The 20,682-nt window shown below is 48.2% G+C and overlaps 1 protein-coding gene across 2 annotated transcripts in view; it reads left to right on the forward strand.

Moving 5' to 3' along the window:
• FERRY3 (FERRY endosomal RAB5 effector complex subunit 3) overlaps positions 1 to 2,499 on the forward strand; it is a 327,577-nt gene extending 325,078 nt beyond the window's left edge. For both annotated transcript variants that reach the window (XM_086921357.1, XM_086921377.1), the window contains one exon: positions 1,355 to 2,499. In XM_086921357.1, coding sequence (XP_086777483.1) covers positions 1,355 to 1,447 — 93 coding nt within the window. In that variant the 3' untranslated portion in view covers positions 1,448 to 2,499. The remainder of the gene's footprint in view (positions 1 to 1,354) is intronic.
• The last annotated feature ends 18,183 nt before the right edge of the window (positions 2,500 to 20,682 follow it).

Here is a 20,682-nt window from a genome sequence, read left to right on the forward strand (position 1 = left end):
CTCTGCCGGTTTCCGACCTTGGCCTAGTCATCCTTCCATGAGCAAATATAATACATTTTCAAATGAACTTGTAAAATAACTTCCAACGTGATAAAAAATTTCCACGCAGGGCTCTTGCTCTTTCTAGACAGGACTTGACAACACCATCTTTATTATCGGATAGGCCTCAGGCCTTAGGCCTCTCTCATGGAGAACTAGTATTCAAACAAACACAAAAAAATAATTAATGCAAGAATTAGAATTCATTCTGTTACCCACCCACCTTTACTAATTATTAACCCGTTAATCTATGTTACCTAGCTGAAGCAAATAAAGCAACAAACAGAATTGTGCAACATAAAGACGAAAACCCATAACACGTGCACACAAAAATAAGCACATGCCATTAATAAAACAGCCGCATTTAATACTGACAAAAACAATAGACAAGGTTAGTTCATTATTTTTCACGTACATGCAGAAGCAACATAAAGCACATATATGAGCACATGTATTAGTCCCTTATGTAATGAATGCATTTTATTCTAGGTTGATTAATAAAACACTCCATTCTCATTAATATGATTATTTAATTATGGAAGTTTTAACTTCGCGAGTTGAAATACATATATTTCTAAATCTCGCTCCATCACTGTCAATGTATTGTACTGGTGCTATTGACTGACTCTATTACGCAAATTGTATTGACCAATTTTGTTCACTTTAATCTGCAAATAAAAAGATTTTTTTTTTTAAATTAAAAATAAACAAATAAATAAAATGAGGGCCATTAATCATAAATGGTGGACATTCATTTCTGAAGTTGTGAAGAATATATTGTGTGATATGTTATGCAGCTGGATTGTATTATGACGTTAACAGTTGTTTTTTCACCAGTGCTTTCATGCTGATCTCAACAGACTGAACACTTAGAATTATATGCACCCAATATAAAAGGGTAAAAGAATGCCTTGATAGCCTGCAAACATTCAAGCAGGAGGCATTCAAGGTGTACAGGAAGCAATAATTAAGGAGGGCAAAAAGAAAGGAAGGAGGAACCTTGAGGACAGGTCGATTGAAAAATTCTGGATTGACTAGAGGAGACTGAAAGAGGGAAGAAATGGAATAATGTGGTTGAAATAAAGCACAGGTAGCAAGTTCAAGAGATAAAGAGAGAAAGATGAAGTGAAGGAGTAAAGAAGTCTGTTGTAACCTGCATAGGGACAACCTGCTAGGGCTGACGTCCTAAGGTCAGTTCCTTTCTCCAATGAATTTAAAAAGTGCCTGCTTTAGTGATGTAATGCTTCATATATATGCAATGCAAATGTATAACAATGAGATTCTTAATTTTAAGTCAGTTTTCCTTTTTTTCCAGAGTATCTCGGAAGAAATGTTTTACCAACTCAGCAATATGCTGCCCCAAATCTTTAGAGTGTCTTCTACGCTGACCTTGACGTCCAAACGCTAATTCTCTCAAGAAAGAATGGATTGAATTTTTTTTTGTTATTTCTCATTAACGGGATTTACAGATGTGTTTGTCACTTATTGATCATTTTAGACTAAAGAGGCCAGTTGTATGTATATATTGTGCACATTTAGAAACATAAAATATTTTAACAAATATTTGTTCTCAAGTCACGTTATCAACTTTGTTGTTCGATGCCTGGCTATATTTGTAAATGATATCACATTTAGAGCACTGTGACCTCAAGTCCTTTTGTATAAGTTCATATAACATCATTACGAGTAGAGACTGAGCAACTTCCCTGCAGTTGGCCCTGGCCTCATATATGAAAGCTGCTGCGGATGAGCTCACCCCAGCAGCAGCTCCAACTTTGTGCTTACAGAAGTGTATCTACTTCGTGTACGCGTAGTTTCATACGTTGTTTGCAGTTAACACACAATCTTAATATTGTTGTGTTTATGCACTGGAAACCTTGAGGGAGAGTAGTGGTGGGAGCCGCAATCTGTAAAATGCTACTGTGTTTGCGAGAAGCATTCAGTCTCGTGGTAGCCTCAGTGGGCGCCCCCAATTGTTTTAAGCGACCCGTGGCTCTTTGCCTGCTCTGCGCATGGGCGAACCTGGTGTCTTGCTCTTGCTCCTTTGCAGCTCGGCTCCTCTGGGAGCTGCTTAGCATCTACTGCTCGGCTATACGTCGCAAAGAGCACTCGGGTTCATTGCGCAGACTTGTTGGATAGAATAGTCTGGTCACAGTAACAGCACATGGGTCGGAAAAGAAGCTTCCAGTGCACACTTTAGTCGGAAATATTGTGTAGCTATAGGCAGCAAGAGTAAAATATGGTGCCTCATATTAATAGCTGACAATTATACTGCTCAGCTACGGAGCGTCCTTCAGTCTAATGGTGTTGTTCTCTAGGTAACAGGTTCATATCCCATCGTATCCCTTTTAAGACGTATGCATGCGATCTGTGTAAATAATAATGCATGTCAATTACAGCAGATTACAAACGTGTAGTATTTTGCTTTTTCTTAAAAAAAAATAAAAAATCATGTAATCTTTCCGTGTTATCTACTTCAAATGTAAGGGGTGGGTTGCTAATCTTTTTTAAATGAACTGGTCTGTATTTTAATTGGATAACTACACCAGCAAATAGATAAATAAACAAAGGAAGAGTGTCCGTCAGTGTGGCGTTAATAAAGTGAAAATAGCACGTAAAAATATGAGGCCAGCTGTGGTTGGTCAAAGGACTGGACCAACTTTCAAGAAAAAATACATGATTTTTTCAGGAAACCCTCACTCACCCTAGTGGTGACATGCTTCATCATCGGGTCCACTAGGGAGATCGAGTACCTCCCCAGTGTGCTGCGACGCCAGGAGACTGCGGAGCAGGTTTGTGAGAGTCCTTAAGACTCCTGCCCTTTTTGAAGGAAAAAAGTGGTTTTTCCCAATCACCCATGCTACTGGTGATAATTCTCCAGTTCTTATTTATAGATTTTTTGACATTGTCTGAAAGCGTGCTATAAGTAGTCACACATGTTAACGGTACATCAGTGTCAATTTTCACATTCTCTTCAAGGAGACGGACACTCTTCCTTTGTTTATTTATCTATTGACTGGGGACTAAGAGTGCCCTTGAACCCTGTCTCTCCCTTTGTTGACGGATAACTACACCAGCAGCCATCACATTACAAATCAGATTAATTGTTGCCAGTACAAGCATGTACGCGGCCTCTGAGATTCTGTGAGGCAGAGCTGTGTTGGTCCCTTCTCGCCTGGCCTTCAAGTGAATGAGGAGAGCAAACAGCTTGCTCGTTGTAATGTGCCCCTGCCTCTCACGAAGAGAGCATACAGACAGCTACCATACTGGATGATCAGGTGAGCACGGCGCGCCCTGCTAGAGTGGGGGAGAGGATGTGACATAAGCTCTAGACCTTCCTTGGCCCAATGCATGCCAAGCTTGTAGGACCCAGGCACAGCGGGTATGAATATGCCCTTCGTTTTCATTGGCTTTGTTACAGAACAGACAGCAAATACTACCCAGCAGAGATTATAGTTATTCTTTCTGCTGGACTCAGACTAATTTGTTGAATTACTTGATATAATCGTTCGTGTGCACTTGATTTGCGTAGCTTCCCCCCACGCATACTGAAGGCTGAACAAGAAATTATATTGTGAATGTGTTTTACATGGCTTTTGCGCTTCACTGCCCTTTGTGCAAATATTTATATATTTTGTGAATAGTACATTAAACACAGACTGCAGTCACACACACCACCCAACAATGAAAAATAAACCACACTCATGGAACAGATCAAATCTACCAATGGAACACAGAGCTCAATAACAATGTGCACAGACTGAATCCATCACTAATGCACATTTCACATTCCCAAAAGAAACGCAGACCATTGTTAACAAATTACGGGCCACTTTCACAGGTTTCATGTAAAAGGAGAAAGAGGCCACTCCTACAAGTTGAACACAAATACCACAAATGCTCAAAGATAACAAAAAAGAGCACACCACGTAATGAACATATGTCACATCCACCAGTGTAACACAGAAAGTACTTATCTGTTTAAATACAATTTTAACATCCAATGCAATTGTTACTGACCCAATCGTAGAACAAAATGACAGCACCGCAAGTCACTCATTGTGGCACTCGCTGAATATGCAGCATTTGCAGTTACATGCTGGGCTGAAAGTGCCACCATCTGCCCTTACTGCAACTGTCACTGAATATGCACCAACCACACAATTTTCTATGTGTATTAAAAATAGACTGACCTTGGAACGCGAGTAGGCCACTGCATCCTATCCTTGTTACGCTGGGGTGAAGATGTGATTAGGGAGTCAGAACCCTGATTTCGAAATTACCGACCAGTTCTGGGTCGTGTTATATTGTTTCTTTCACATCCATCACACAACGCTGCAACCTCACAGTTACACACTTACCTTCATCAATGTTTGGTAATGCTAACATGGTGCCACTGGTGAAGCTGACCCATTCTTTGATATCAATATTAAAATAACTACGGGTAACTCTAATTTTCCCTTTTACATTTGATGGGTTTGATTTAAGCCCCAGATGCACAGCATACCAATATAACTCATAAAATAACACCACATGAACACGGCAGACACTCCATAGAACACCACCACACCACAACTGCAATTACAAGATAACATCATACAACACAATAGTACAATAAAATAACACAATAAGGACACACAATAAAATGCAAAAATACACCAACAGAAAAAAACAAATATTCACTATAACACATCCCAACACAGAGCAACTCAGTGCACAAGGACAAATAACACAGCACAAGCACTCAATACCTCAATACGACACCAACACCACAATAGCAAAAGATGATACAGAGCGGCTGAGCTCTGGAACTCTCTTCCTGTTGAGATGCGGTTGTTTGATGATCTTTTAGCCTTCCGTAAAGCTTTAAAAACCTTGTTGTTTGAATAAATTGCCTTTGTCTCCTTCTTTGTTATGGTCCCTGTAGGTGTTGCTTATTTCTTGCCATGCGCCAGGACGCCCCTTAGCTGGGGCAGCTGTGCGCAATACAAAAGTTCGTAACATAACATAACATACAACCAAAACATGACGAGAGAAAGAGCACAAAACACACGAAGAGCATCAGAAACACATGACAGAACACAACACACCTAAAGCACAAGAGAGCATTCCAACACAAATGAACAGTTAACACGAAAACAATACAAATGGGGGTGGGGTCGCACACTACTCACACACCAGCAGGATCGCCCCTAAGGACTGTGGTAAGTGTAGTTCGTGTTCCGCGATGCATCTTCTTTCGATTCTCTGCTATCTTTGCTATCTTCGCCATCCCTGGACACATGTTTTGGGGTATTTACCCCTCATCAGCAGGGATTAGGCCGTGTTCTGGGGTTGCCGGTGGCTGCCAAATATTGCCAGGTTTAGTACCACTCAGGCGCGCATGTGCGGGGTCCCAGGCTCGTCAGCCAACTGCTCAAGGGAGCTTTAACATTACCAATGGGGGTGGGGTCGCACACTACTCACACACCAGCGGGATCGCTCCTAAGGACTGTGGTAAGTGTAGTTCGTGTTCCGCGATGCATCTTCTTTCGATTCTCTGCTCTCTTCGCTATCTTTGCCATCCTTGGACACATGTTTCGGGGTATTTACCCCTCATCAATGGGATTAGGCCGTGTTCTGGGGTTGCCGGTGGCTGCCAAATATTGCCAGGTTTAGTACCGCGCAAGTGCGGGGTCCCAGGCTCGTCAGCCAACTGCTCGAGGGAGCTTTAACAATACAAATAGGGGTGGGGTCGCACACTACTCTCACACCAGCGGGATCGTCCCTAAGGACTGTGGTAAGTGTAGTTTGTGTTCCGCAATGCATCTTCTTTCGATTCTCTGCTATCTTCGCCATCCATGGACACGTGTTTCGGGGTGTTTACCCCTCAGCAGCAGGGATTAGGCTGTGTTCTGGGGTTGCCGGTGGCTGCCAAATATTGCCAGGTTTAGTACCACTCAGGCGCGCAGGTGCGGGGTCCCAGGCTCGTCGGCCAACTGCTCGAGGGAGCTTTAACATTACAAATGGGGGTGGGGTCGCACACTACTCACACACCAGCGGGATCGCCCCTAAGGACTGTGGTAAGTGTAGTTCGTGTTCCGCGATGCATCTTCTTTCGATTCTCCGCTATCTTCTCTATCTTAGCCATCCCTGGACACGTGTTTCGGGGTATTTACCCCTCATCAGCAGGGATTAGGCCATGTTCTGGGGTTGCCGGTGGCTGCCAAATATTGCCAGGTTTAGTACCACTCAGGCGCGCAGGTGCGGGGTCCCAGGCTCGTCAGCCAACTGCTCGAGGGAGCTTTAACATTACAAATGGGGGTGGCGTCGCACACTACTTACACACCAGCGGGATCGCCCCTAAGGTCTGTGGTTCGTGTTCCGCGATGCATCTTCTTTCGATTCTCTGCTATCTTCGCTATCTTCCCCATCCCTGGACACGTGTTTCGGGGTATTTACCCCTCATCAGCAGGGATTAGGCCATGTTCTGGGGTTGCCGGTGGTTGCCAAATATTGCCAGGTTTAGTACCACTCAGGTGCGCATGTGCGGGGTCCCAGGCTCGTCAGCTAACTGCTCGAGGGAGCTTTAACATTACAAATTGGGGTGGGGTCGCACACTACTCACACACCAGCGGGATCGCCCCTAAGGACTGTGATAAGTGTAGTTTGTGTTCCGCGATGCATCTTCTTTCGATTCTCTGCTATCTTCGCTATCTTCGCCATCCCTGGACACGTGTTTCGGGGTATTTACCCCTCATCAGCAGGGATTAGGCCGTGTTCTGGGGTTGCCGGTGGCTGCCAAATATTGCCAGGTTTAGTACCGCTCAGGCGCGCAGGTGCGGGGTCCCAGGCTCGTCAGCCAACTGCTCGAGGGAGCTTTAACATTACAAATGGGGGTGGGGTCACACACTACTCACACACCAGCGGGATCGCCCCTAAGGACTGTGGTAAGTGTAGTTCGTGTTCCGCGATGCATCTTCTTTCGATTCTCTGCTATCTTCGCCATCCCTGGACACGTGATTTGGGGTATTTACCCCTCATCAACCATGATGCTTAGGGGCAAATCTGCTGGGAAGTGTAGCAGTGTGCTCCCACACCTATTTTCTACTTAAAGGCTCCCTCGAGCCGCTGCGGGCTGACGAGCTTGTGGAGAGGCACCTGCGCGCCTGGAGAGATACTACGTTCCAAGGATACGGTATCCTGCTCAGCAACCCCAAATAATGCCTAATCTCTGCTGATGACAGATAATAATCTAGAAACACGTGTCCAAAGATGGCCAGCACTAATCTTCACCCACATGGTGAAACACCCTAAAGACTTTGCAAGTGTACTCGCTTGTCGGACTGCATCAACCATGATGCTTAGGGGCGACTCTGCTGGGAAGTGTAGCAGTGTGCTCCCACACCTATTTTCTACTTAAAGGCTCCCTCGAGTCGCTGCGGGCTGACGAGCTCGTGGAGAGGCACCTGCGCGCCTGGAGAGATACAACGTTCCAAGGATACGGCAGCCTGCTCAGCAACCCCAAATAATGCCTAATCTCTGCTGATGACAGATAATAATCTAGAAACACGTGTCCAGAGATGGCCAGCACTAATCTGCACCCACCGGGTGAAACACCCTAAAGACTTTGCAAGTGTACTCGCTTGTCGGACTGCATCAACCATGATGCTTAGGGGCGACTCTGCTGGGAAGTGTAGCAGTGTGCTCCCACACCTATTTTCTAACACGCAAACAACTCACACATCACAACAATAGAAGCATAACACAAAAGCTTACAGCTTCGGACCAGTTCTGGAGGGCTTTCCCTCTCTCATTGATGGGTAGGGCGGCCTTAGTTACAAGCATTGGCATAGCCAATAGGTCTCGCCTTTGGGACCTTTTAAGTGTTTAGCAATGCAACAGTTGATGTTGTTCCATGAATGATATTGTGCTGCATAACGAAATACTTATAAGGCCCCAAAGGCGAGACCTATTGGCTATGCCAATGCTTGTTGACTTCAGTCTTTGTATCCATTTGGTGCCCTTTCACACATTAGCATGCTTAGTCATACCCATCCTCCCATTTCTGCAGCTGGGCAGGCAATACCATCATCACTCTAAATGTCTTCATGTATTGTACATGGATGAGTAAAAGGGATTTATGTTTTCACATGGCTTCAGACTGCTGGAAAAAGTGTATATTCATAAGCAGTTATCTCTCGGGACCCGACAGCAAAGTTTACATGCACGTGTCCATGAAAATTATAAATGCTGTTTACGTCCATTCATGGCACACTCGGTGTAGTGATCACAAATAGAGATCATGCGACCCGCTTCTGGTGTATAAAAAGGATACTGGAGCCACGTTGAAGTAAAACGATAAATCCTTTAATTAAAAGGACCCACAAATGATTCAACCACCGATCAGTTCCAAGAACAGCAGGCAACTGACCAACATCTCATGTTCTAAAACTAAACCAGCACTTTGTCATTGGGGTTCCACAGAGTAATGCAAATGACATGGCATAATAAATGTAAATAGTACATAAGCAAAGCAAAATGAAGGTGAATAAGACATTACAAATGCCACACTATGCTTCTCCCTATGTGTATCGTTGCTACGGTTTATAGCAGTGCGTTGATGCACTTTGCAATCTCCAGAGGGGCAGACGATAGAAGGAAACCCTGACCATTGCCCTGTGCCAGGCCTTTGTGCACTACTGAGTATGCACATCTTTTTCTATGAAGATTGCTTCCAGAATATGGACTTCTGCAGTTGTTTTTATTTATGTACATTTTAAACCTCTGTAGCCGGTGCGTAACAAAGGAAACGTTTGCACAGAGTTAAACCCTGTCCTCGTGCTTCTGTTGTCAGTCCTAACAGGCCAATGTGAAGGGGCGTGATGCTATCCAGATAGAGTGAGTCGCTTTGAGACGGTCAGTGGTCACGTCTGCCAGCAGTTCCCATTCAGTACTTTCTAAACGTAAATTACATCCACTTGCGGTGTTACTACTGGAAAACCTCAGCCTGTTTAATAAACAGCACACTCGCACTTGTCAGAAAGAAAGCAAGGTGCAGCATGTGGTCGAAGGGTCATTTTTTCCAGTATATGACCCCAGCACACCGGCTACTTCTGTCTGTAATGCCTTTGTGGGGTGTAGCAAACTTCATTTTGGGATCTCGGCCCTGTGACCATCTGCTTTTCTAAGAGAATGGGCAAACGCAGTGTGCGATGGCCATTGTTGCCTGGGGGTTGCTGCCTCGCCTGCTACAGGCATTCTTCCTGGAAAAAGACAGAGGGAGTTTGTCAGCCTCCCCCTCCCCCCGTCATTCGTAACGCTGCACAGATGGCGCTGCTTCTTCAAACGTAACATTGCTATCTTATCACGCAGTCTTTCCTCTTTACAAGTGGGAGGAGGGGAGGGGGAGTGTGGCCGAAGCAGGGACGCAGCAGCGTTTACCTTGCGGGAGTGAGCGCAATAATTGCTAACAGATGGCGCCGTTAACTCCCGCAAGGCAATCGCCAAATGGGCATTCCTTGCAATAGAAAGCAATGCAAAGCGGGCACGGTTTTGGGGAGAAAAGCGGATCGATTACTTGAGGTCCTCTCATATGCAGCGCATGCGCGATGCATAGAAGAGACCTAAACATGGTGGTGCTGCCTGTATGTTCTACAGGGCACGCTATATGAGATTCCTAGACATTACTTGAAAGAGCTGTACAGTCTAATAGTTCTCCTCTGGGCTACAAAATGGAAGAGAATAGGACTGACCATATTGAAACAAGCATAAGAACAGGGAGCCATCGAACTTCCCAATCATGAGCTTTTATTATCTGGCGGCCCACCTTTAACATCCATTGGCTCGATGAGAAGGATAAAACTGGAGTAAAGGCTGCTGAGGGGCTTGTGTGGGAAGCATACCCTTCTGGAGCTGCTTATGCGTAGGGCACAGATTCCGAAGTCACACCCATTTATGATCTGACCAGTGTGGCACGTCTGGGAACAGTTGGTTATGAGGGTCCTTCGTCGCGAGATATGCTGATCTGGGTATTAAAACCGTATGCTGACAGCGAAAGTCATGTCGATACAGAAATGACAAGAGGAGATTGTGACGTCCTGTATCTTGGGTGGCAGTTTCTCATGCAGGACGACAAGATTGACTCGTTCGTGTTGGGTTGGGTTCTGGACAATACCTGCAAGATAACAGCCACGTAGTGTAAGATTTGGCCCCGTTTTCCTGAGGAACCATTGCCCTCAAAAACATACCGAAATTTGCCCCAGAGGCACACAGTAAATGGGAAGAGTTTCTCGGTGATGAGCTGACACCCCAGACTGGCACAGGGTATACACAGACGTGCAGATTGAGTTCAAATGCACACTAAACTTTTACAGTATAATTACGTACACCAGGCATACCTCATACCAAAAACACTACACGCCATTTACCTCACCCAGTCAGCAGGTGCCCATGATGTGGTACACCCGAGGCGGACTTTGTGTGTGTAGTGTGGAGTTGTGCGGTCGTTGGAGGGACGCTTTTCCAAAGTCTAAAAATGGGAATGGGATGGGAGATCATGGACACCCCATGTGAAATATTGCTGATATGACTCCCAGCCCCTCCAAGAAAAAAAACATAGTTTCAAATTCTTGGTGTTAGGGCTTGTGGTGGCTAAAAAGGCAATTGCTATTAAATGGATGAACACACACCCACCCGAATATGCAGACTGGTTGCTGGATGTGTCTGAATGGGCGGTGGCCAAAGAGATTGGAGTGAAACATGTGAGACGGGATAACTGATGGGAAGACAACCTGGCAGTGTGAAGAATGATGCTAGAAGATCTGCGAAATGATGGAGTGCAGAGGGTGGGGAACACAACAATGAGGTGGAAAAAACTTGCCAATTGTTATAGGCAAAGTGAAATAAGCACTGGAATGCTATGCCCAAACGAGACACAGAGATTACGGACACAAATGTAGTAGATTTAGTAACATGTTTCTGCAGCACTGAAGAGAACTGCAACATTGGCCACATGCTTTACATTAATAGATTTCAATTGTTGAACTACATCACCACATGAGCAGCCAGAGGAGTGGGGGGTGTTGGTTAGTAAATGTTCAAATCTGCAAAGAAATCATCCTGTGTTTCCTTACATCTACTACAGCGACAATGATGGTTGTAAAATATACTGTGTTGAGAAACCAAAAAAAAAATATTTATAAAACAATCCTTGGCATAGCTAATAGGTATCGCCTTTGGAACCTTATAAACGTTTTAGCCAGAGCTTTTGGCTTTGCGAATGGTTTTAATCTATGTTGTAGAGCAGGGTGGCAACTGCGCTGCATGTTGAAAAGTTGTAATAAAAAAGTGTTCTAATGCATAAACAACGGGAGGGTGGAGGCATGGAAATAGTGCCTGAATTACAACATAGCGATACAAAAGGGGATGATGGACAGAGCGTTTGAGCAAATCAAACACTCACCCCCAGTCAACTGTTCTGGGTTTAATCCATCACCATTCTTTAGCTCACTCAGCCACCCCAGTTCAGACATGACCCTATGCAAATCAGTCTGACCCTGTGCCTCATGGGAACAGTCCAGCCCGAACTGCCAAGCCATGTCTTCCCTGGACCGGAAACAAGCATCCTGGGACCGATTTCGGATTCATAATCCTCATCAGCCAGGCTATCTTGAATCCAGTGGCCAAGTGAGCAAGGGACTCACGTCTGAGCATACCCTGCCAACTTAGGGCGAACAAAGCGATACAATAGGGGATGATGGACGGAGCGTTTGAGCAAATCAAACACTCATCCCCAGTCAACTGATCTGGGTTTAACCCATCACCATTCTTTAGCTCACTCAGCCACCCCAGTTCAGACATGGCCCTATGCAAATCAGTCTGACCCTGTGCCTCATGGGAACAGTCCAGCCCGAACTGCCAAGCCATGTCTTCCCTGGACCGGAAACAAGCATCCTGGGACCGGTTTCGGATTCATTATCCTCATCAGCCAGGCTATCTTGAATCCAGTGGCCAAGTGAGCAAGGGTCTCACGTCTGAGCATACCCTGCCAACTTAGGGCGAACAAAGCGATACAAAAGGGGATGATGGACGGAGCGTTTGAGCAAATCAAACACTCATCCCCAGTCCACTGATCTGGGTTTAATCCATCACCATTCTTTAGCTCACTCAGCCACCCCAATTCAGACATGGCCCTATGCAAATCAGTCTGACCCTGTGCCTCATGGGATCAGTCCAGCCCGAACTGCCAAGCCATGTGTTCCCTGGACCGGAAACAAGCATCCTGGGACCGGTTTCGGATTCATAATACTCATCAGCCAGGCTATCTTGAATCCAGTGGCCAAGTGAGCAAGGGACTCATGTCTGAGCATACCCTGCCAACTTAGGGCGAACAAAGCGATACAAAAGGGGATGATGGACGGAGCGTTTGAGCAAATCAAACACTCACCCCCAGTCAACTGATCTGGGTTTAATCCATCACCATTCTTTAGCTCACTCAGCCACCCCAGGTCAGACATGGCCCTATGCAAATCACTCTGACTCTGTGCCTGATGGGAACAGTCCAGCCCGAACTGCCAAGCCATGTCTTCCCTGGACCGGAAACAAGCATCTTGGGACCAGTTTCGGATTCATAATCCTCATCAGCCAGGCTATCTTGAATCCAGTGGCCAAGTGGCAGTTCGGGCTGGACTGTTCCCATGAGGCACAGGGTCAGAGTGATTTGCATATAGCCATGTCTGAACTAGGGTGGCAGAGTGGGCTAAAGAACGGTGATGGATTAAACCCAGATCTTGACTGGGTGTGAGTGTTTGATTGATTCAGATGCTCCGTCCATCACCACCCCCTTTTGTACCGCTTTTGGCCGCCATAAGTGTGGCAGGGTATGCTCAGACGTGAGTCCCTTGCTCATTTTGCCACTGGATTCAAGCAAGCCGGGCTCAAGACGGCTGGAATGCCAGAAACCGGTCTTCGGAAGCTTGTTTCCGGTCCAGGGAAGACATGGTTTGGCAGTTCGGGCTGGACTGTTCCAATGAGGCACAGGGTCAGACTGATTTGCATATAGCCATGTCTGAACTAGGATGGCAGAGTGGGCTAAAGAACGGTGATGGATTAAACCCAGATCTTGACTGGGTGTGAGTATTTGATTCAAATGCTCCGTCCAATCACCACCCCCTTTTGTACCGCTTTTGGCCGCCATAAGTGTGGCAGGGTATGCTCAGACGTGAGTCCCTTGCTCACTTTGCCACTGGATTCAAGCAAGCCGGGCTGAAGACGGCTGGAATGCTAGAAACCGGTCCTCGGAAGCTTGTTTCCGGTCCAGGGAAGACATGGCTTGGCAGTTCGGGCTGGACTGTTCCCATGAGGCACAGGGTCAGACTGATTTGCATATAGCCATGTCTGAACTGGGGTGGCAGAGTGGGCTAAAGAACGGTGATGGATTAAACCCAGATCCTTTGACTGGGTGTGAGTGTTTGATTGATTCAGATGCTCCGTCCATCACCACCCCCTTTTGTACCGCTTTTGGCCGCCATAAGTGTGGCAGGGTATGCTCAGACGTGAGTCCCTTGCTCACTTTGCCACTGGATTCAAGCAAGCCGGGCTGAAGACGGCTGGAATGCCAGAAACCGGTCCTCGGAAGCTTGTTTCCGGTCCAGGGAAGACATGGCTTGGCAGTTCAGGCTGGACTGTTCCCATGAGGCACAGGGTCAGACTGATTTGCATATATCCATGTCTGAACTGGGGTGGCAGAGTGGGCTAAAGAACGGTGATGGATTAAACCCAGATCTTTTGGCTGGGTGTGAGTGTTTGATTGATTCAGATGCTACGTCCATCACCACCCCTTTTTGTACTGCTTTTGGCCGCCATAAGTGTGGCAGGGTATGCTCAGACGTGAGTCCCTTGCTCACTTTGCCACTGGATTCAAGCAAGCCGGGCTGAAGACGGCTGGAATGCCTGAAACCGGTCCTCGGAAGCTTGTTTCCGGACCAGGGAAGACATGACTTGGCAGTTCGGGCTGGACTGTTCCCATGAGGCACAGGGTCAGACTGATTTGCATATAGCCATGTCTGAACTGGGGTGGCAGAGTGGGCTAAAGAACGGTGATGGATTAAACCCAGATCTTTTGACTGGGTGTGAGTGTTTGATTGATTCAGATGCTCCGTCCATCACCACCCCCTTTTGTACCGCTTTTGGCCGCCATAAGTGTGGCAGGGTATGCTCAGACATGAGTCCCTTGCTCACTTTGCCACTGGATTCAAGCAAGCCGGGCTGAAGATGGCTGGAATACCAGAAACCGGTCCTCGGAAGCTTGTTTCCGGTCCAGGGAAGACATGGCTTGGCAGTTCGGGCTGGACTGTTCCCATGAGGCACAGGGTCAGACTGATTTGCATATAGCCATGTCTGAACTGGTGTGGCAGAGTGGGCTAAAGAACGGTGATGGGTTAAACCCAGATCTTTTGACTGGGTGTGAGTGTTTGATTGATTCAGATGCTCCGTCCATCACCACCCCCTTTTGTACCGTGAATAACAACATAAGCAGTGGACGGACACTAGGGGAGAATCAACAGATGGCAGAACGCAATGAAAGCCTGAAGTGGTGGTGGAGTGGTAGGGTGCTGTTGCAGAGCTGATGCTGTACGATACTCAGGTGGTCCTGAGCGATGCCGAGGTGGTGGTGTGCTGATGTGAAGAGGATTCTTAGGTGATGCTGTATGGTACTCAGTTGGTGCTGACCGGCAACCACAAGTAGAAATGAAATACTTGCACCGGCATCCACCAACATAAATTCAGTACTGGCACCTGCAACCACCAGCACAAATGACGTACTGGCTCCAATGAATGGGCGGATCACACTTTTTCACTCCGACCAACTAAATTCCGAGTGTTTACAGCGTGTCCTGCTGAGACTTAAAGAGAAGAAATAGGCAGGGTGGTTTAAAAAACATACAAACGGGGGGGGGCGTGGCCTGGACGGCGATGCTGTGAGACGGATTTCCGTGGAGCTCCGGCGGTCCACTGCCTACTTAAGCAATTATAGCGGAGCCGATAAGTGGCCCGGGGGTGCTAGCTGTTCCCTGTACCGGGGGGCACCTGCGGAGTGCAACAGGCGATACACTGGAGCCCCTCTTTCCCTGCTGACGGCTGCAGAGACTGCGGCGGGTGCCCTGAAGGGCTGCCGCCGCTATTTTGTGCGGCCGGACGGAGGGCCCGGCCTCGCGCCCAGCGGCCTGTGACAGAGCAGCAGCGGCCCCCCTATGATGCTGGTGAGAGCGGAGGGAGCCGCTGGGGACACAGAGTGAGCGGTGACAGTGGCGGCGCTTAGAGCGCTGCAGAAAAAGCAGGCTGACCGCGGACAGACGCGGCGGGAGGCAGCGGTGCGGCCCCCTGCGTGAGCAGCGAGGAGCGGGGGAGTGGTGCTGAGAGACGGTGGTGAAGCGGCGAGGCCTGGGCTGAGACTGGGGGGCGGCCTTGCGAAGTGGCGAGCTGCTGAGGGCCTCTTCGCTGCGCCCCCTTGATTGACTTGTGAGTGCTTCGCCCATAGAGAGGTGCGCGCGCTGGTCCGGTGAGGCCGGCAGAGGGGATCTGGAGGAGTGGAGGCGCCCCCGCCATCTTGTTTGCCAGCGCGTGGGGACCTGGAGGTGCCGACTGTGGGGAAATTTGGATCTTAGAAGCCTAAAACTTCCCGCCCTATGGTGTCGTCCTGCCCAAGGTAGAGAGCAGCTGACGAGCCACCGAGAGCCAGCAGGAGTGAGCGAGGGGCGGCAGAGCCTGTGGTCGCCATCTTGTGCCAGCGGCCCGGGGAGGCTTGTTGATCCCCCACGAAAGGTGGCTGCGGGTGTGAGCGGGCGAAGAGGACACGGACTGTGACTTTTGCATGGGTCGGCCGCCCCGACGGGAAACGTGAGTACGCAGCGAAGTGGACGGCTGGGGGCAGAAAGGAGGAGCACAAGTTGCCGAGAGCTGGGACTGCGGGAGAGTGGCACAACAGGGCACGCGCTCGCCCCATCATTTCAAATCTCCCGCGCTGGGTGACCCTCAGTTGACGGATCGTAAGCGCTGTTGCACCTGGGGAGACCGAGCCCTGACTATAGTCCCTGCCCCCCTGTGCCACTGCTTGGGGAAGAGCCCGGGGGCTGGCTGGAAAGCGGACACGCAGCGACAGATGGGACATTGCCGGGGGAGGCACTTGGCGTGGATTGGAAGTGCCGCCATTTTAGGACTGGTGAGCGGCCCGGAGGCGATGGGTGGAATGCTTTAGCACTGCAGAGGCTCATCGCGGGGTAGCAAGCAAGTTGGACTCTGTGCTCTGTTGCTCCTGGAGAACGGCGCCGCAGCTGGGGCTCCTGTGAGTACCCGTTGATGAATGCACAACATTGATTGAAAGCCCGACTCCAAGGAGGCCATTCTTCTTCCCTGCGCAGCTCCTTGAGTAACTGGCATGGGGAGAGACGCACTGCTGTGGAGGGTCGCCGCGTAGAGGTGAGGGGAGACTGTTTGGTGGTTCTCCCTGTCCTTCGCTGGTGGAGCTTTAGAGGTCGCTTGCATCGCAACCATGACGCGTACTGGCAGGGGCAAGGATGCCCCGACTCCGACTTCTAAGGACACCACGGTGCCCGAGCTGTGGGGTAAGGCGGGGGCCTCTGCGGGGACACACCCACAGACTGGAGGGGACTCACCACCGGTGACGCAGGCGTTCATGGCCTCCTTTATGTCTGAATTGAAATCCGAAATTGGCTCTTTGCGTACAGAAATGCACTCCTGCGTTTGCGAACTTCGAAAGGAGGTCTCGGATCTGGGTGAGAGAGTAGATGGCCTGGAAAAGACAGTGGATGCCCGCATGGAGGACAAGGAGCAGATGTGGCAGCGCCTGGACACCTTGAAAGACCAACACATTGAGTTGCAGATGAAGCAAGAAGATTTGGAGAACCGCAGCCGCCGGAACAACCTCCGCATCCGAGGAGTTCCTCTTGGGGCCGAAGGGACGGACATCATGACATATGTGGCGCAGCTGCTCCACACGGTCTGGGGGCCCGCTTTGGACCGAGCTCCCCGTGTTTCCAGGCCCGCGGGACGGCCGGGTCTCCTCCAAGACATTTTAACCAGAGTCCACTTCTTTGCAGAAAAAGAGGCTATTCTCCCGGCGGCGAGAGCCACGTAGGACCTTACATATGATGGGCACAAGATACAAATCTTTCAAGACCTCGCACCTAACACCCTGTGGTGCAGTCGTGCCTTCAAGCCGGTGACAGACAAGTTGCGGAGTCTGACATCTCCTATCAGTGGGGCCATCCTTTCGCTCTCATCTTCACCTGTTGTTTTTATTTATGTACATTTTAAACCTCTGTAGCCGGTGCGTAACAAAGGAAACGTTTGCACAGAGTTAAACCCTGTCCTCGTGCTTCTGTTGTCAGTCCTAACAGGCCAATGTGAAGGGGCGTGATGCTATCCAGATAGAGTGAGTCGCTTTGAGACGGTCAGTGGTCACGTCTGCCAGCAGTTCCCATTCAGTACTTTCTAAACGTAAATTACATCCACTTGCGGTGTTACTACTGGAAAACCTCAGCCTGTTTAATAAACAGCACACTCGCACTTGTCAGAAAGAAAGCAAGGTGCAGCATGTGGTCGAAGGGTCATTTTTTCCAGTATATGACCCCAGCACACCGGCTACTTCTGTCTGTAATGCCTTTGTAGGGTGTAGCAAACTTCATTTTGGGATCTCGGCCCTGTGACCATCTGCTTTTCTAAGAGAATGGGCAAACGCAGTGTGCGATGGCCATTGTTGCCTGGGGGTTGCTGCCTCGCCTGCTACAGGCATTCTTCCTGGAAAAAGACAGAGGGAGTTTGTCAGCCTCCCCCTCCCCCCGTCATTCGTAACGCTGCACAGATGGCGCTGCTTCTTCAAACGTAACATTGCTATCTTATCACGCAGTCTTTCCTCTTTACAAGTGGGAGGAGGGGAGGGGGAGTGTGGCCGAAGCAGGGACGCAGCAGCGTTTACCTTGCGGGAGTGAGTGCAATAATTGCTAACAGATGGCGCCGTTAACTCCCGCAAGGCAATCGCCAAATGGGCATTCCTTGCAATAGAAAGCAATGCAAAGCGGGCACGGTTTTGGGGAGAAAAGCGGATCGATTACTTGAGGTCCTCTCATATGCAGCGCATGCGCGATGCATAGAAGAGACCTAAACATGGTGGTGCTGCCTGTATGTTCTACAGGGCACGCTATATGAGATTCCTAGACATTACTTGAAAGAGCTGTACAGTCTAATAGTTCTCCTCTGGGCTACAAAATGGAAGAGAATAGGACTGACCATATTGAAACAAGCATAAGAACGGGGAGCCATCGAACTTCCCAATCATGAGCTTTTATTATCTGGCGGCCCACCTTTAACATCCATTGGCTCGATGAGAAGGATAAAACTGGAGTAAAGGCTGCTGAGGGGCTTGTGTGGGAAGCATACCCTTCTGGAGCTGCTTATGCGTAGGGCACAGATTCCGAAGTCACACCCATTTATGATCTGACCAGTGTGGCACGTCTGGGAACAGTTGGTTATGAGGGTCCTTCGTCGCGAGATATGCTGATCTGGGTATTAAAACCGTATGCTGACAACGAAAGTCATGTCGATACAGAAATGACAAGAGGAGATTGTGACGTCCTGTATCTTGGGTGGCAGTTTCTCATGCAGGACGACAAGATTGACTCATTCGTGTTGGGTTGGGTTCTGGACAATACCTGCAAGATAACAGCCACGTAGTGTAAGATTTGGCCCCGTTTTCCTGAGGAACCATTGCCCTCAAAAACATACCGAAATTTGCCCCAGAGGCACACAGTAAATGGGAAGAGTTGCTCGGTGATGAGCTGACACCCCAGACTGGCACAGGGTATACACAGACGTGCAGATTGAGTTCAAATGCACACTAAACTTTTACAGTATAGTTACGTACACCAGGCATACCTCATACCAAAAACACTACACGCCATTTACCTCACCCAGTCAGCAGGTGCCCACGATGTGGTACACCCGAGGCGGACTTTGTGTGTGTGTAGTGTGGAGTTGTGCGGTCGTTGGAGGGACGCTTTTCCAAAGTCTAAAAATGGGAATGGGATGGGAGATCATGGACACCCCATGTGAAATATTGCTGATATGACTCCCAGCCCCTCCAAGAAAAAAAACATAGTTTCAAATTCTTGGTGTTAGGGCTTGTGGTGGCTAAAAAGGCAATTGCTATTAAATGGATGAACACACACCCACCCGAATATGCAGACTGGTTGCTGGATGTGTCTGAATGGGCGGTGGCCAAAGAGATTGGAGTGAAACATGTGAGACGGGATAACTGATGGGAAGACAACCTGGCAGTGTGAAGAATGATGCTAGAAGATCTGCGAAATGATGGAGTGCAGAGGGTGGGGGACACAACAATGAGGTGGAAAAAACTTGCCAATTGTTATAGGCAAAGTGAAATAAGCACTGGAATGCTATGCCCAAACGAGACACAGAGATTACGGACACAAATGTAGTCGATTTAGTAACATGTTTCTGCAGCACTGAAGAGAACTGCAACATTGGCCACATGCTTTACATTAATAGATTTCAATTGTTGAACTACATCACCACATGAGCAGCCAGAGGAGTGGGGGGTGTTGGTTAGTAAATGTTCAAATCTGCAAAGAAATCATCCTGTGTTTCCTTGCATCTACTACAGCGACAATGATGGTTGTAAAATATACTGTGTTGAGAAACCAAAAAAAAAATATTTATAAAACAATCCTTGGCATAGCTAATAGGTATCGCCTTTGGAACCTTATAAACGTTTTAGCCAGAGCTTTTGGCTTTGCCAATGGTTTTAATCTATGTTGTAGAGCAGGGTGGCACCTGCGCTGCATGTTGAAAAGTTGTAATAAAAAAGTGTTCTAAGCATTTTTGTTACCGTGTACATAACCAAGAAGACATTATGTACAACTGAACAGCCTTATTAAAAAAAGAGTTAACATAAAAAATGTCTTGTAGATTTTTTGTCCTGCAACTTCTTCCTGCCTGTTCTAATGCATAAACAACGGGAGGGTGGAGGCATGGAAATAGTGCCTGAATTACAACATAGCGATACAAAAGGGGATGATGGACAGAGCGTTTGAGCAAATCAAACACTCACCCCCAGTCAACTGATCTGGGTTTAATCCATCACCATTCTTTAGCTCACTCAGCCACCCCAGTTCAGACATGACCCTATGCAAATCAGTCTGACCCTGTGCCTCATGGGAACAGTCCAGCCCGAACTGCCAAGCCATGTCTTCCCTGGACGGGAAACAAGCATCCTGGGACCGATTTCGGATTCATAATCCTCATCAGCCAGGCTATCTTGAATCCAGTGGCCAAGTGAGCAAGGGACTCACGTCTGAGCATACCCTGCCAACTTAGGGCGAACGAAGCGATACAATAGGGGATGATGGACGGAGCGTTTGAGCAAATTAAACACTCATCCCCAGTCAACTGATCTGGGTTTAACCCATCACCATTCTTTAGCTCACTCAGCCACCCCAGTTCAGACATGGCCCTATGCAAATCAGTCTGACCCTGTGCCTCATGGGAACAGTCCAGCCCGAACTGCCAAGCCATGTCTTCCCTGGACCGGAAACAAGCATCCTGGGACCGGTTTCGGATTCATTA

The sequence above is a fragment of the Lissotriton vulgaris genome, chromosome 1_1 (assembly GCF_964263255.1).
Source record: "Lissotriton vulgaris chromosome 1_1, aLisVul1.2, whole genome shotgun sequence".
NCBI classification, from domain to species: Eukaryota; Metazoa; Chordata; class Amphibia; order Caudata; family Salamandridae; genus Lissotriton; species Lissotriton vulgaris.